Here is a 16,094-nt window from a genome sequence, read left to right on the forward strand (position 1 = left end):
ACACCTGTCCCTCCTCAAGTGCAACGTCTTTAGATTCTAGAGGAAGTTTCAATGCCGGATGAACCCCACACTCAGGTCATCATAATATGACCTCACCTCTATTATAGTCTCATCGTCCATCATCTGCAGGTGATGGAAAGGCACCATCTGGTCCGCTGAGGGTCGAGAAGTTCAGGGGTCTCTTTTTACTGGAGAGGGATAGAGTCGGATCCCCCCGGGACCCCACCTCGCTGAAACAGTACCACCGTTGGGCGACCCCTGGCTTTCAGGTGCCACCCTGCCTTGTCTGCCCCAAGCTATATTTGTCCCACATTGTCTCACATATCCTGGGGGTCTCACAGTAGCCACTACTGGCTCCCGTGCTCTCATGGCACCTCCAGCGTCCCCTGTCCTCCTGCTAAGGCAGTAGCACGCGTCTTGCTCAGCTCCGGGACACTCGAGTGAGGAGGAGGAGGAGGAGGAGGAGGAGGAGGTGGAGGAGTGGACACGGAGACGATTAACAAGGACTCTGCTTTTCCTGTCCAGCATGCTTCTGGGAGAGGTAGATGAGCACATGTAAGACTTGTCTTTATCTTTTGTGTTTATTGGCAGGCTATGGATTACAAATAGGGCATGACAAAATTGGACTAGATGTATTTCATTTGCATTTTTTTTGTTCCTACCGTTCATCTCATGTTTATTTTTTGCCTTTACTGCAAAGACTGTGACGTGATAGGTTTCAGAGTTTGGGGGATAATGTGAAACTGCTGGGTGAAGCTGGAACAGCTGAATTTGAAGCTGAACAGTGAAATAGTTGAACGGTGGAGATAAATGTGTTCAAGATGTATATGCTCGTGAAGCATGAAAGTTTTTGTAAATCTGTGCATGTAATTCTAGGGCAAGTTACGAAATGGGAAAAATAGGTAATGTTTTTAAAGAGTGTAAATTATACAAGACGCAGACCGTTTTTAATTGAAATATTTGTGCCCATATGAACGTATGTTGTATCTCAGGAGATTCTTTTCATGTTTAAGAAATCAATATGCCAAAAGGTCATCTAAGGAAAAGGACTCAAGCGATAGGAAAGGCATTGGTTTTTTAACCAGGGAAAACATCCCCAGCTTCCTCATTTCATTGGAAATGCTGAGCTCTGTAAAAATTTACCTGTCACTGTTTTCCTGAAGTAACATGCAATTATTTACCCATTTACATAGCTGGGTCATTTTTTACTGGACCAATTTAGGGTAAGTACCACCTTCATGGGTAATATAGCCAGAGGTCCGATTCGAACCTGCAGCCTTTTGGGTTCAAAGTCAGCAGCGCTAACCACGACACTACCGCCTGTCTCTGTACATGGAAACGGGTAACATAACAGTAGCTTGAAGGTTGTTGTGCATAAATACATCAGCGAAGCAATAAGAATGAAAAAAAAAACTAATCTTCAAAGTCCTGGCGTTCCATGTTTGTGGTATATTTGAATCCAGCCCCACGTGCTGGCGGGTGACCTATTGAAAGTGAGGCAGGAGGCAGGAAGTGGGACGTGAACTTGCAACCAGAGGGTTGGGATTTCAAGCCCCATGAGGGGCTCTGCTGTTGTACCTTTGAAAGTAGCGCGTGACCCGAATTGCTTCAGAACAAATATCGAGATGTATAAACAAGGAACATTTAAAGTGTGGCTGAATAAAAGGGTCCGCTAAGCCATATAATAATAATAATAATAATAATAATAATAATATGGCAAGGCAGCCTATGTGCTAAAAGCAGATGAGCTGAGACATGTGATCAGCATCTCACTTGGTCCTGTTGGGTGTGGTAAGGAGGGGGGCATCACTGGCACAACAAAGGCAGCCACAAAGGGCTGGGAGTACGGCTGTTTGAGGCTATTTCGGTCGCTGATATGTCCCAGCGGAGGATCCACGGTATCTAGGAATTTGGGGCAGCGCTATTTGTGGCGCGCGACAGCTCTGTTGCTATGAAAGCCCGATAAACACAATATCGCTTCAGGGACGGCCAATAAATTTAGACAACCGGTCAACAGGTGCAGCCGAATGTGCTTGTACAATCAAAACAAAGTGTACCCGGCCAAATGCAGACTTAAAATACCCCAAGTAGCCCCACCGAGTGGTGCATCATTCTCTTCAAGCATAAATAGATGACAATAAACTAAAGCAGGGATTCCATTTGGGGAAGGCTGACAGGTTAACACGAGTCCACAGCAAGAATTATTTGAATTTTTACCCACCCAGTTGTCTAGCACCAGACTGCAACTACGCTGCTGCAATAGCAAAATATGCCATGAATCAGTAAACGTACAGATGAAAAATCTCCTTATGAAATGGTTCAAGATTGGTCGCATATTAGTTTATCTGATACATCCATTGTGCTGGGCAATAAAAGCGAAATCTCTAATATTAAAGAAACTAAATCTTTGTTACAAATCTAAAATGCTTTTTTTTAAAGTTATTGAACCTTCAGTGAGCAATTACTTTGGATTTTTTTTTTTTTTGGCCATTTCGGATTTTGCATTGTTTGTTCAGTGACTGTTAAGGTTCGACATACTAAATGAAGAAGAACGTGATGAACGATGAATCACAGTTGCACATACATTCTGCAGGTTTCGCCCTGCTTCCTCGGTTTCATTTCATTGCTTTATTCTTCACTTTTAAGTACTAGTATTAAAGTAATTTCTGCTTTTTATCGGACTGTGTGGGTTAACAGTTTTGGTCTGGCCTCAGTCTGTTCGATTTGAAATATTTAAAAAAACAAGTAAATGAACTGTAGTTTTACCATAGTTTTTCTGGAACGTCTTACTTTTATTACATCTTTTGTGTCATTTTTTTTAAAATGTGTTATTAGCTGTTAAAAGCTATTTCAAATTAATGTATCACTGGACATAAAGCACATACCACTGGTTTGTAACAGCCAGAGTTGAAATACCATGCACAAGGACGCTAAAACAATGTTCTGCCCCCTACCGGTGGATGTCAACAGTTCAGATCCAGTGGCGGGATTCAGTGTGTTGTCTCTCAGTGACCTCGTGTTCTGTTTGTGCTGCAGACATCAGACGATCGTGAAAGGCATCAGCGCGCTTCCTCCGGAGGACCGTCTGCTCAAGTTCCTGGTGGACAACTCAGCTGAGTGTGAGGAGACCGTTCAGTGTGCCAACTGTGACCTGGAGTGCAAGAAGCAGGTACTGTAAAGTGTCTGCACATCCATCTAACCAGCCGTCATGTGTTCATCAACCATGTGTTCTTTCCTCCATCTTTCTCATTCGTTCACCCATCAACTGATGCAGTCACGTTCTCTGATTTATTGATCTGTTTTCCAATCAATCCATCCATCCATCCATCCATCCAGCAATCTGTTTTCAAACTCATTCATTTATCCATCTATCCATCCATACTTTCTCAGTCAAAGCCTACACCAGCAACACCTCAACAACCTCCTTTATTCAGTTTTTACTAGATTTTTTAAACTGGAACAGCTAGAGCGGTTTTGATCCTCCCATGGCAGGATCCTCTTATGACACCCTCATCGTAACCTTTTAGTTAAGGATAGAGATACTTTGGTGAAAAATTAGCTAAGACTTGTTCACAATAAAGTGATGGTGTTCTGTACTCTGTGTCTAGGCTTTTCTTGACCAAGGATACAATGGTAGGGGCCCTATATGTCTTTGTCGTTACTCATTGTGCTGCCTTTTGACCCTCGTGGGCCATGTCTTTGTGCGTCTTTGTGTTGCTGCAGGATGTGGATGCAATGTATTATTGCAACACTTGCAGCCAGCCACTTTGCCGAGAATGCAGGGAAGTCACCCACAAGGCCAAGATGTTCTCCCGCCACGAGATCGTTTCCCTGGCCAAGCGCACCAAGGAGGTCCACAAAAAGTGCTGTGAGTGGCTGGCTGGCTGGCTTGTCTCCCGTCAAGGCCAGCCAAGCTTTTTAGGCCAATGTAGAAATGGGAGAGACGGTGTGGTGTTAAGGTGGAGATAGCACACACCTTAGGATGGATTTTGCTGAATTCGAGCACTCCTAAACGTCCTGCTCCTAAAGGACTTCCATACAACAACTGGATACAAGCAGGACTACATTTTTTTTTAGCTTTGACAAAGGAGACTGAGGTGGACAGGAGCAAAGCATACAACATCCTGAGGGGTTCAGAAAAAGTCTACACTGAGGACTCAACACTTTAATCGTCACCTCGAAAACACAAAGTCCAATGTTGGAAGTGACAGAAGACCATATAAAGTATATAATGAGAAAGTTCTTCAGACCAATAATTTGGATTAAGATTTCTAGTATCAGTTTCTCCATTATTCAGAACAGCACTATATATGGATTTCCTTACTTCATTTAGCAGATGCTTTTCTCCAAATCAACTTCCAATGAACTCTATGTAGTGTTATGAGCCCACACCCTTATTCACCAAGGTGACTTACACTGCAAGATACACAACTTACAATGGGTCACTTATCCATACATCACTCACACACTGTGGATGACTTAGAATCACTAATCTGTCTGAACAGCATGGCTTTAGACTGTGGGAGGAAACCAGAGCACACCTACACAAAGACAGGGAGAACATGTAAACTCCACACATACTGAGCAGGGATTGAACACACATCCTCTCTCACCCCTCAGGTGCTGTGAGACAGCAGCACTATCCACTGTGCCACTCATAGATGGGCCTGGAATTAGATCCTGTGTGACTTAAGATGACCTGGGTTTATTGTGGCCGTCACTTTAACCTTTGTAGATTATTTTTGAGTCTTAACATTTAGTAATACAGTCATATCTAATGCTGACTGCTTCATCTGCTGTACAACAACATCAATTGCCCGCGCTGCCAAACGGCTCCATATTTCTTTCTGTCTCAGACATTGGGTCTGTCTGCAATTCCAGCTGCATTTTATTTTTTTTTAATATTTTATTTACAGGATGTTTCAAATATGATTCCATTCAAGTCCCTTTTTTTACAATGGCTCACAAGTGAAATCAGGAGTGTTCTGGTGGTGCAGGAAAGAAAAATCGAAAGCAAACAGATCTAGAAATCCAAGTGAAAATAATGCAGCATGAAAATACTTTACTGTATTTATGTTATTATTATTCTACATGAGCATTATTTGAACAGGAGTAAAGTGTGAAATTAGTGAAAAAATATATCAAAGTCCTATTATACAATATAGCCTTTATTCGTGCTAATTATATATCTGATATTAATTATATATATATATAATTAATGATAATGATATAATTATGATATTATTCATGTTAATTATATATCTGTGTGTATATATTATATGTATATATATATATATATATATATATATTATATATATATATATATATATATGTGTGTGTATATACAGCATAAGGGTATCTTCAGCTAACGACAAAGTCGACTTAAGATGAAATCAATGGAACAGAACCCCACCGTGAATCAAGGACCATCTGTAAAAATTTTTAAACTTTACTTACTATTTTCTAAAATGACCTAGGTCATTTTAACATTACCATAACATGGTGCTCTCAGAGTAATTTGGTTGCTGGAAACTGTAGACACGGCAGAATACGTGAACCGCCATCCCATAGCGGGCACTGCATGATGTGAGTCTCTGTCCTCCGTCTTCTCTTCCACAGCTTTGCATGAAGAACTCTACATTATGTTCTCCACAGAGAAGAAGTCAATGCTGTGCATCAACTGTTTCAGAGACATGCAAGTGTGAGTTCAGCCCTCTTTGGTTCTCGATCACAGTGAATACACCGTGGGGCAGCGGACTTTCCTTGGACCCGTGTTCCTTCCTGTTGTTGTGTGCAGGGAGAACCGAGCGCACTGCATTGATATTGAGACGGCGTATATCCAAGGCTGTGAAAAACTGGACCAGGCCGTATTAGTGAGTGGTTTTTTTAATGTTATTGTTGTTAATCTGGAGGGGATTGTCGTTAACCTCAATGTAATCATAATAAGGAGAAACAGATTTTAATGTCTGGCCGTACATGAGTTTCATAACATCCAGGGATCATTTCACGACGTGAGATTACTCATCTAGCTGTGTAACGTCAGTTAACATCAGTCACACGTACACAGGGTCCACAGCCTCCTATTTGGCTCTGACTGCTGACCAGTTCATCCCATTGTTATTGTTAATTGTAAATTTACTTAATAGTCTTTTTTTTTATCTAGAATGCCCAGGTGGGGCGGGTAGCCACTGGCACTTGGACCCCCAGAGGTTTTTTTTCTCCCTTGACTTTCAGTTGGGAATTTTTTGTTCCTTTCCTCTGGGCCAGTAGGCATACTTATAGCTTTAATAAATACATAGATGATGTATTACCCTAGTCTGTAGTCATCTCTCTTATTTGTTTCATTCTCTTATGCCTTTGTTGAAGCCCTCTGAGTCACTGTGTGAGAAGAGCACTCTATTAAAATAAATTGAAATGAACATGTCAGAAAATGTAATCCATGCTCAGGACAGGTGTTGGAGAAAAATTCCCCCAAAAAATCTCCCAAAAACACTGAAATAGGGTAAATATAGGACAGCACCCACAGCTGTAACTGTATTTGTTTATTACAACGTGGAACATGAAACTGAGACACGGATGCGTTTCGGCCACACGTCCTCAACAGCACGTGCAAGCATTAGTAAGACGAGCAAAAAAATATATTCAAAGTCATGCGATATATAATTACATGTAATGGTGAAAATCATTGGACAAAATCCTGTGTACATTAATAATCATTTTTTGCCCAGTTGTGTTCATTTTTGACTTTGTATGCAAAAACCTTGGATGTGATTTTGATAAATAAAAATACTTTGTAGGATTTCTTATTTTCATATTTTTATGTTGTATTTACATTGACATATTAAAATTAAAAGTTAAAAAGATGTGAATTTACAAAGTGAGACTTCAGTTTGGTGTCTAACTTTGGTGAACGTCGGATATCTGTTTAAATGAGACTTTTCTCAGCATGGTTACACAAGGTATCAGAGTGAGTTGTCTCACTTTGTCAAATATTCACCTTCGCTGTGTGACTGACTATGAAACTCCGGCAGCGCGGTACCCGCAAGGTCGCCCATTGACCTGTGGCCATCACTGTGTGCAGGCTGTGAAGGAGCTGCAGAGTTCGGCACGCGAAGCCATCGTCCTGCTCAAGGCCATGATTGGGGAGGTGCGGGTCAACGTGGTCGAGGAGGAGAGCGCCATTAATACACTCTTCAACAGCATGCAGGTGGGATGCTCCACATAGCCATTTAAGATGCCCTTTCAGAAGATACACCTACAGTTTAGATATAAAGGATCTAACATCGTTCCCAGAAAAATAAAAAGAAAAACACACAGAACCACGGGAGGCCACCAGCAGGCATGACTAAAATTTATTGTCATAAAACACAACATAGATAATAAGCTGTAGCCTTTCCCCTGATCACCCCTTTGCAAGCTTGATACGGTTACCATGGTTACGAGCATCGCTGAAGAACTACAGAAACTGCTAGTCCGATGCAGGGTCCTGGTGGTCCAGACCCTGTCCCAGAAGCATAGGGCATGAAAAGCAGAGAGCCCCATGGACAGGACACCAGTCCATTCCAGACCAGTCATACACACACCCAAACCCACCACTGGCAATTTGAAGAACTGTGCAGTTTTGCCATTGTTGTAGGGCAGGTTTTTCTCAACCAAATGGAGCTTTTACCTTTACTTTCTAGGTTAACCTAATTGATATATTTTCCCCTAAAAGCCAAAGCAGATGAAAGAAAATCCTTACAAAAGGAGTATTACTAGAACTGAAATATAATTCAGGATTGTGCTCATTTTAAAGGAGAAACTGGCAGAGAGGAAGAAGATTCTGTTAAAAGCTGCTCAAAGGTAACAGTGTTTGCTTTGTTTCGCTTTGGCCAATTAACTGCTAACACAGTAAAACCACGGTGAAATGCATTAATACCTCTTTGGAAATTATTTTTCACTCAGGTGAATTGTGAACCTCGCAAGCACTTTAAAAAATAACAGGGGTGTCATTATCAGTCTAATATAATTTGGTATTAAATGTCTGATGTTATACACTGATGTATGTTGCACATTAAATTTCAAAAGATTTATATGCTTAAACTGTTGGTGATTTCTGAATGAACTAAATATCACACACACACATTTTCTGAACCGCTTGTCCCATACGGGGTCACGGGGAACCAGAGCCTACCCGGTAACACAGGGCGTAAGGCCAGAGGGGAAGGGGACACACCCAGGACGGGACGCCAGTCCGTCACAAGGCACCCCAAGCGGGACTCGAACCCCAGACCCACCAGAGAGCAGGACTGTGGTCCAACCCACTGCATCACCGCACCCCAACTAAATATCAAAGTATCAAATTTAGAGCTTCGTTATATTAAAGGTGTCATGGGTGCATAAATATACATGTGTGCATGAGTTCAAAATTGGTAATTATAAGGTTTATGTCATCAGTTCACTTTCAGTCTTTGCTGAGTATTAGCAATGTCCAGATCATATTTTCATCTTTAGAACTTATTGGATGTTATGGATGATTTGTATGACAGCTGTTTAAATTTAAGGCTCTTCAAGGTTGTTATAGCTGCGTATCAGATGATGACCAGGAAAACTGACCAGGAAAGAATGGTGTGAAAGGCTCACATGGAGCCCCCCAAAAGCAGTCATTGTGAGCAGTTTGCAGGTCACATGACCACACGACTGGCCACCTGTCTTACCGCCTGGGACACCTGTGCAGGGTGCTGTGGTGCAATGTTCTGCGTCTGGACTGATTCCGAGTGTTTCCTTTGCAGCCAACACGAGGAGAAGGAGAGGGCTTTCAAAGAGCAGCTTTCACACCTGGCCGCCCTCCTTCCCACACTGCAGGTGAGATCCTGTCTCACACCTGTGATCTCAATATCTAACCTTAACCGGTGAGCTACTATCTAGCCACCCTGCTTTTATTCAGTCCTTACCAGCATCTATTGTTGTGCATTTACCACAGTCACTCATCAACGAGTACAGTGTATGGGGCAGGTAAATATTGTCATGCATAGCACTGCACCCTACTGGTGAATCCAAAGGGAAGCTCATGTGATTACATTTACTTTTATTAATGTAGCTGACATTTTTCTCCAAAGCAACTTACAGTATTAAGGTACACACAATTATTTGTCCATTTACACAGTTGGGTAGTTTTGGATGGGGTGGCATGGTGGCATGGCAAGTAGCGCTGCTGTCTCACAGAGCCTGAGTGGTGCGAGAGGACTTGCGTTCGATCCCTGCTCAGTCTGTGTAGAGTTCGCATATTCTCCCTGTGTCTGTGTGGGTTTCCTCCGGGTGCTCTGGTTTCCTCCCACAGTCCAAAGACATGCTGTTCAGGTTCACCCATAGTGTGTGAGTGACACAGAGAGTGTGTTCCACTGATGTATAGTTGAGTGACCCAGTGTAAATAGTGTATCTAGCAGTTTAAGTCACCGCGGTGAATAAGATGTGTGGGCTGGCAACAGTACATAGTATCTACTGTAAGCTGCTTTGGAGAAAAGTGTCTGCTAAGTGAATAAATGTGAATTGTAAATGCTAGAGAAGTATAGGGTAAGTAACTTGCTCAAGGGTACTATAGATGGAGGTGGTATTTGAACTGGTAACCTTTGGGTCCAAAGGGAGCAGCTCCAAGCACTACACTAAAAGCTGATTAAGCTCTTTCATTTTATTCTCTCTCATGGAAACAGAGCTTACAAATAAAACATTATGAAGTCAAGACATTTAAAATTTAGAATTATAATTATAGCTACGGACACTATCATCAGAACTGCTAAAGCTTTTTTGTTATATATTCCCTATATTAACCTGAAATACCAAATTTATAATCTAGTTCTATCAAAAGCAGCATACACACATACACACATATATGAGTGCATGTGTTCCATGTCTGTCTGTGTGCTGCACAGGTTCATCTTGTCACGTGTTCTGCCTTCCTCAGCTCAGCTAACAAGTTTGAGTTCCTAGACATGGGATACGTAAGTACATATATGGTTGTTCTGCGTAGCAGTATTGGACCAGACGCAAGATATGACTGTGATTAAATGAATTAACACTTTTTGTTGTGACACTTGAAAACCCAAGTAATTCGACTTACAGCAAAACTGCTCAGATTTAGAGTTTGGAGTTGAGCGGAAGAAAGCTCAGATTCTCAGTCGAGAGCGAGAAAGAGGCGGAATATTCTCAGAGTGAGCCGAGAAAGACAAATAAGTGGTAGATGTCTCTCTAATGTGCGGTGTCTTTGCTGGACAGCAACTGATGGAGAGGCTCAAGAAGATTGTGAAACTGCCCCACAGACTGAGGCCGTCGCAGAGCAGCAAGGTGAAATTACTTGTATTGACATTTCTGGTGTCCATTCATCACTATGGAGAGTGTGTGCAGCTGTTTTCCTGCCCTTTCACAGATCAACACGGAGTACCGGTCCGAGTTCGCCCGCTGCCTGGAGTCTCTGCTGCACCTGGGCCAGCGGAGGTCCATGTCCACCTCTGGAGGCATTTGCGGCTTGAGCCTCGGGAATGCCTGCGGGCTGTAAGTTCTCACGATCCGCTGCTTTGCACAGTTCAAGTGGCCCACGGAGGGATGGGACGATCCAGAGGAGCGTAGGGTGTAAAGAGAGGTTCAACCTGGAGGAGACGCCAGTCCAACTCAGGGACCTTAAGAAAGAGGAGTGCTGTCTTCAGTTAGTGGCAGTGGAACTGAGGTACTGTGTTGCTTCAACGGTGCAGATGTCAGCTGCTCGACAGGCCGTGTGTTTGTATCGCTGTTTTGGTCGGGACCCAATCCTCTCTGCAAAGTGTTTGCGCCAGAACACACTGATAGCAGACCGCCCGCCGCGGACGTGGATTCCGAGAAACGGCAGCTCTGGGGTCTTTCACTCCGTTGCGACCATCGCATTTCTCAGTAGAGGTGGTCCGGCTGGGCACATGTTTTCATGACACGTGGAACCTTGAAAAATACACACACATTTTCTGAACCGCTTGTCCCATACGGGGTCGCGGGGAACCGGAGCCTAACCCGGCAACTCAGGGCATAAGGCCGGAGGGGGAGGGGACACAGCTGGGACGGGATGCCAGTCCATCGCAAGGCACCCCAAGTGGGACTCGAACCCCAGACCCACCAGAGAGCGGGACCCGGTCCAACCCACTGCGCCACCGCGCCCCCTTCCACCTTGAAAAATACCCTTGCAAAAAATGTTTGAATCCCATACATGACAAGACAGAGGGAGCAGGGAGCAGGGGGTGAACTGCTGTGGTAGTAGTACGCTCACTGGATGGTTAGCGTGAGCATATGCTCCCTTTGTGTCTTTCTTCTCACCCAGAGGTTCCTGGAAATGTTCTTATCTTGGAAGTGCCAGGATATTATTGTGTCCTGTTGTTCAGGACAACTGGGTGGTCCTGATTACCGCATTCTTCGAATGACGTCGTCAGCCCGTGCCTTCGGCCAAAATTCCGATCGTGTGTTGTGTGCTGCCTTTTTGAAGAATTTTGTAAACTTTAAATTAATATGTGCGGAACTTTCTGTCAAGACTTGTGTTTGTCCACATTTGGAATATGCTTGCTTTTGTATGCTATGCACCCCCGGCCCCATCCCACCCCCTTAATTTTCCACATTGCTCAACTCTGTTCCTGGGCACATTTGCTTGTCTTCTGCCAGCTGACTGGCTACTTATTGGCTCCTCCCAAAGGGGGAGGGGCAACCCCCCCTCACTATTTTTATCAGAATTTCATAGAACTCGTTTGGATTTGTCTCCTGGGCACGGGACAGGGTCAAAGGAGCACTTTATTCCATATCGCTGATGCAACGCCCAGTGTCAGGGTCTTTACTTGGTGTCAGCAGTGGGATACCAGGCAAATTCAGATGGTTCAGACAGTGAGCGGGACACCATCTCCATCTCACTCAGGGAACAAAGTACCTTGTTCTGGCTGCGAGGCCCGAGCACAGGCGACACAGCCATCCACGGCTTCCTTTGAACGCAGGTAAAATCGAATTTTAATTGACTTCGGGTTACTTGGTGTCTATCACAGCGAGCTTTTGTTAGTCTTTAGCTGGTCAATTCGAGCGTGACATCTACAGAACGCAACATTGTTGTCAGCGGTCCTTTGTTTCCTGCTCATGCTTGGGAATATTTTGTTGTGTGTAATTTGTTGGTGGCATATGGGCATTAGTACATTTGTTTGTCTCTGGCAGAGCAGCAGCCTTAGTCTGCTTATTCATACACGCTGCCTGTGTAGGAGTGTGAGCAACAGTCCGCCGGTGCTCTCTGGCTCGAGATGCAACAGTGGACCCGGGGGGAAATCAGTCCCTTTCCAGGGAGTTTAGCACCCTGGGGGGCCAGCCCCTTCTCCTCAGCAGTGACCTTGTGGTGTGGGCCGCCGTACGTGCCACAATTGGCTCCTGACATTGTCCTGGTTATCTTTAGAGCACCTGCTTAGGGAAGGAAGGTCTGCAAGCATCTGTACAAGCGCCATCTGGGCTCCGGGTTGCATCCCCGTTGGGGGACTGTGCATGTGTGAAATTGGCCTTTTCTTTCGTTGTCCATTGACTGTGGAGAGTGGGTTAGACAGGATGAATGAGACGTATAACCTCGCATTTCTCCAGACTGCAGTCCTCCCTGTCGGTGCCCTGCCACTCTCCCTCCATCAGCGACATGTCGCTCGGCTCCCCGGCGGTCCGCAAGCCCACCTCCCACCGCTACATCAGCACCAAGGTATTGCTGGCGGAAGGTGGAGAGACCCCCTTCACCGAGCACTGCCGCAATTATGAGAACAGCTACCGCGTGAGTGTATCGACTACCTTCTTTCATTCCAGGGGGTGTAGGTCTGGATTTTTAATAGAATTTTTTTTTTTTTTTTTTTTTTTTTCCAAGAAAAGGGTCATTATTTATTCAGCAAACACTTTCCCCCCAACTTACACTCATTTACCCATTGACACAGCACAGTAACTTTTGCTACAGCAATGCAGGATGAATATTAATCAATGGCACTAGAGCGGTAGGTGGGATTCAAACCTGGACCCTTAGAGTACTACCTTCCACTGCTGTATTTATGCTGCCAAGTTGTATATGTGATTAACAAGGTAAATTTTACTATGATATTAGCTGCTTTGGCCACAAGTGTCTGTTTTTAAATTTTATTTACTCAAACAGCAAAATTAATAATAAATAATAATAAATAATAAATAATAATGAACAATAAATTTATTTCATATAGTGGCTTTAAAAGCAGCTGCTCAAAGTTCTAAAGTCTGTTCAGCGTATTCCAAAAAATTTTTAGATGGTTTTAGATTTATGTATTTAGATATTATTAGTCCTTTTTTACATATCGACCCAGCCGGACTTTTCCTGAATCTAGTCAGATTTAATACACTGTGCAACAGCAGTTTTACACTGCAGTTCCTTAAACATTGTGCCACCTGCTGGTCAGTTTGCCTGCTAATGAACCGAGTGCTGTGTGTGTGGCTCTGCACAGACTCTCCAGATGGAGATCCAGAAGCTGAAGGATCAGGTGCAGGAGATGCACAGGGACCTGACCAAGCACCACTCCCTCATCAAGACTGACACCATAGGGGAGATCCTGGAGAGGGCCCTGCGAGTGGACGGCCGCATCACGTCCCAGTACTCTGCAGTGGAGACCATGAGGACCATGTTTGAGGAGGTGGGCTCATGGCAGTGAGGGATGAATGCGGTGTGCGTGTTCCGTGACGTCGGGTCATGTCTCACGCAATCACAAGAAGCTCAGAGTGACTGTACATCTCGTGTCCCAGTGCAGATTTGGGAGGAGACGTTTCAGCGTGTCGCCAACGAGCAGGAGATTTATGAAGGTATGACACAGATCTGGGCTGAGATGGGATCACTGCTGTGCGTGTGGGGGACCTGACTTGACGCGTGCCTACGTGTCTCTGTGTGCGCCCACGGTTTCCAGCGCAGCTCCATGACCTCCTGCAGCTGAAGCAGGAGAACAGTTACCTGACCACCATTGCCAGACAGATCGGCCCCTACATCCGCTCCATAGCCAAGGTGAAGGAGAGGCTCGAACCCAGGTACAACTCAAATCACATCCTGCTCATGCAGATAACAGCATGTGGTTCAAGGACGGTTCAGGGACTCGACCCTGCAACCTGCGTTCTAGCTACACAGCCAGCCTGCTGGCTGAGACCCAGTTATTGATTGGTGTCCACTCTAGAGGACGTTTTTAAACGTATCTTCCAAAATGTTCACATTATGATGCTGAATGCACCTAATGCAGGTCATTCTGTGCTTTTAACTGGTACCATGGTTGGGGTTGGACAACTTATGACAAATCCATCCAAAAACTGTTTTGTTGGGCCTTAGAAGGATAATTAGTACTAATCAAAGTTATTGTTATTTTGGGGTTATTTCTGTTCTAGTTCTAGTTTCATTGTTGTTATCACTGTCGAAGATAAATCTGAACAATGACACAGCTTTGTCTCCATCTGTAAACGATTGTACTGCTGTTTGGAATGAGCCCATCAGATAATGACTGTAGTTTACAGTGTTTATTCTTCTCATGGTATCTTTTCATACTCTAAGAAAATGCTGCGATAATCGATCCTTCCCTGCCAGGCTGAAGGAGTCAAAGGACCTTAAAGACGACCGCACCGAGACCATGTTGAACATCTACGAGGACGGCACCATAACTGCTGATGCACAACTCAGGTAACCTTCTTATGCCAACATGAGTATTCGTGTGCAGCGCTTCATGGTGCTTTTAAAAAAAAAATTAAAGTCCTTTTGCCCCATTAAGAAGGTGGCAGCTCAGGTGAGGCAGCAGTCAGCGTCCACCCACGGTCCTCTTTTCCAGCAGAAATGACCTGGCCTGCACTGCGGATGACAACCGAGACAAGGTCCTGGACAACCGCTCCCTCAACATCCTGTCTGATGACCCTTCGCTCAAGAGCAAGGACTACTTCTGGCCCGGGAAGCAGAAGAACGGTCCGGAAGGGCCTACGCGCAAGGAGATGCCTTTATAAACCAGGTGGTGGGCTCCATTCATCCAGATGACTTGGGAGACACCACTGCAATAGAGGTTCTGGGTAGACTAGTTACCTTACATAGTAACCATCATATGGAAGAGATTCAAGGGACACCCAGTCCAACCGACAGGGAACAACATGATCGTTTCCATGTTGTAGATTTCCCTTCCATGTTGTAGATTTCCCTTCCTGTGTTGTTCTGCATTCGTAAAATGAAGAATTAGTATCAGCACATGAACACCAAGCTATAACCATGGACTGGAGTATCAGTATAACTTTCATAACACAGACAATCTGTACCGACATCTCCAGAAATGTTCATAGTGTGGTTCTGTCTGATATATATTTTATTTAAAACTTCTACATGTTAATGCTACACTATCTCTAGTCATAAAGGCATATTTCTCATCTGTGAAGTATGGCGCATTAAATATGCTTTGTAGATAATCGAGTGCCATAATCAGCAAACGGCTGAGCGATTTTTGATTGTAAAGAAACGGAATAAATGTTTTTATGTATTAATGCGTACCTGACATCACTTGTTTTCTAAGTAGTACACTTGTAACCTTGTGTTACGAACAGCTGAGTGACAAATTTTCAAACAGTTCTTTTATATTTATTTTTAACTGCATTTTCTTTACCGTTCTAGTTTCTAAATCGTGCCATCTTTAGATAGAAAAACACATTGAGAATAGAAACTCAAAAGGTACTGGGGGGGAGGGGGGAAATATGCAGCATCTCAGAGCTGTACAGGAGCAACTACATTGGGGGTGTTTTATTATAGCTCTATCTGAGACTTTTACAGAAACTCCCCAGCGAATAAATAGAAGCACATAGATGTCATATCATGCTTTTCAGAAACTGACAAGATTCTAACAAATGTTTAGTTAACGCATCGGTGGCTTCCTCATGGGCACGTTTCTGAAGTTTACCATCCCACACGGCGTTGGCATGTAAGGTGAAACCACTTTATATTCAGCCAATCGGCTGCAGCCAACTCTCCTTTCTGACCTCTGCTGTCTGAGCGTTGTTAATACAAGATAACAGGATAAACTGGCGCCCAGTCCACGCTGCACAGGAAAAAGTAACGGAAGCACTGCATT

The 16,094-nt window shown here is 44.0% G+C and overlaps 1 protein-coding gene across 1 annotated transcript in view; it reads left to right on the plus strand.

Annotated features, from left to right (window-relative positions):
- Positions 1 to 15,485, plus strand: part of rnf207b (ring finger protein 207b) — a 29,853-nt gene extending 14,368 nt beyond the window's left edge. The window contains exons 4-19 of the mRNA XM_029249884.1: positions 3,037 to 3,169; positions 3,724 to 3,868; positions 5,620 to 5,701; positions 5,798 to 5,873; positions 7,082 to 7,207; positions 7,796 to 7,842; positions 8,772 to 8,844; positions 9,909 to 9,977; positions 10,252 to 10,320; positions 10,403 to 10,527; positions 12,598 to 12,775; positions 13,467 to 13,652; positions 13,767 to 13,818; positions 13,920 to 14,037; positions 14,582 to 14,674; positions 14,823 to 15,485. Coding sequence (XP_029105717.1) covers positions 3,037 to 3,169; positions 3,724 to 3,868; positions 5,620 to 5,701; positions 5,798 to 5,873; positions 7,082 to 7,207; positions 7,796 to 7,842; positions 8,772 to 8,844; positions 9,909 to 9,977; positions 10,252 to 10,320; positions 10,403 to 10,527; positions 12,598 to 12,775; positions 13,467 to 13,652; positions 13,767 to 13,818; positions 13,920 to 14,037; positions 14,582 to 14,674; positions 14,823 to 14,988 — 1,738 coding nt within the window. The 3' untranslated portion in view covers positions 14,989 to 15,485. The remainder of the gene's footprint in view (positions 1 to 3,036; positions 3,170 to 3,723; positions 3,869 to 5,619; positions 5,702 to 5,797; positions 5,874 to 7,081; positions 7,208 to 7,795; positions 7,843 to 8,771; positions 8,845 to 9,908; positions 9,978 to 10,251; positions 10,321 to 10,402; positions 10,528 to 12,597; positions 12,776 to 13,466; positions 13,653 to 13,766; positions 13,819 to 13,919; positions 14,038 to 14,581; positions 14,675 to 14,822) is intronic.
- The last annotated feature ends 609 nt before the right edge of the window (positions 15,486 to 16,094 follow it).

The sequence above is a fragment of the Scleropages formosus genome, chromosome 2, assembly GCF_900964775.1.
Source record: "Scleropages formosus chromosome 2, fSclFor1.1, whole genome shotgun sequence".
Taxonomy (NCBI): Eukaryota; Metazoa; Chordata; class Actinopteri; order Osteoglossiformes; family Osteoglossidae; genus Scleropages; species Scleropages formosus.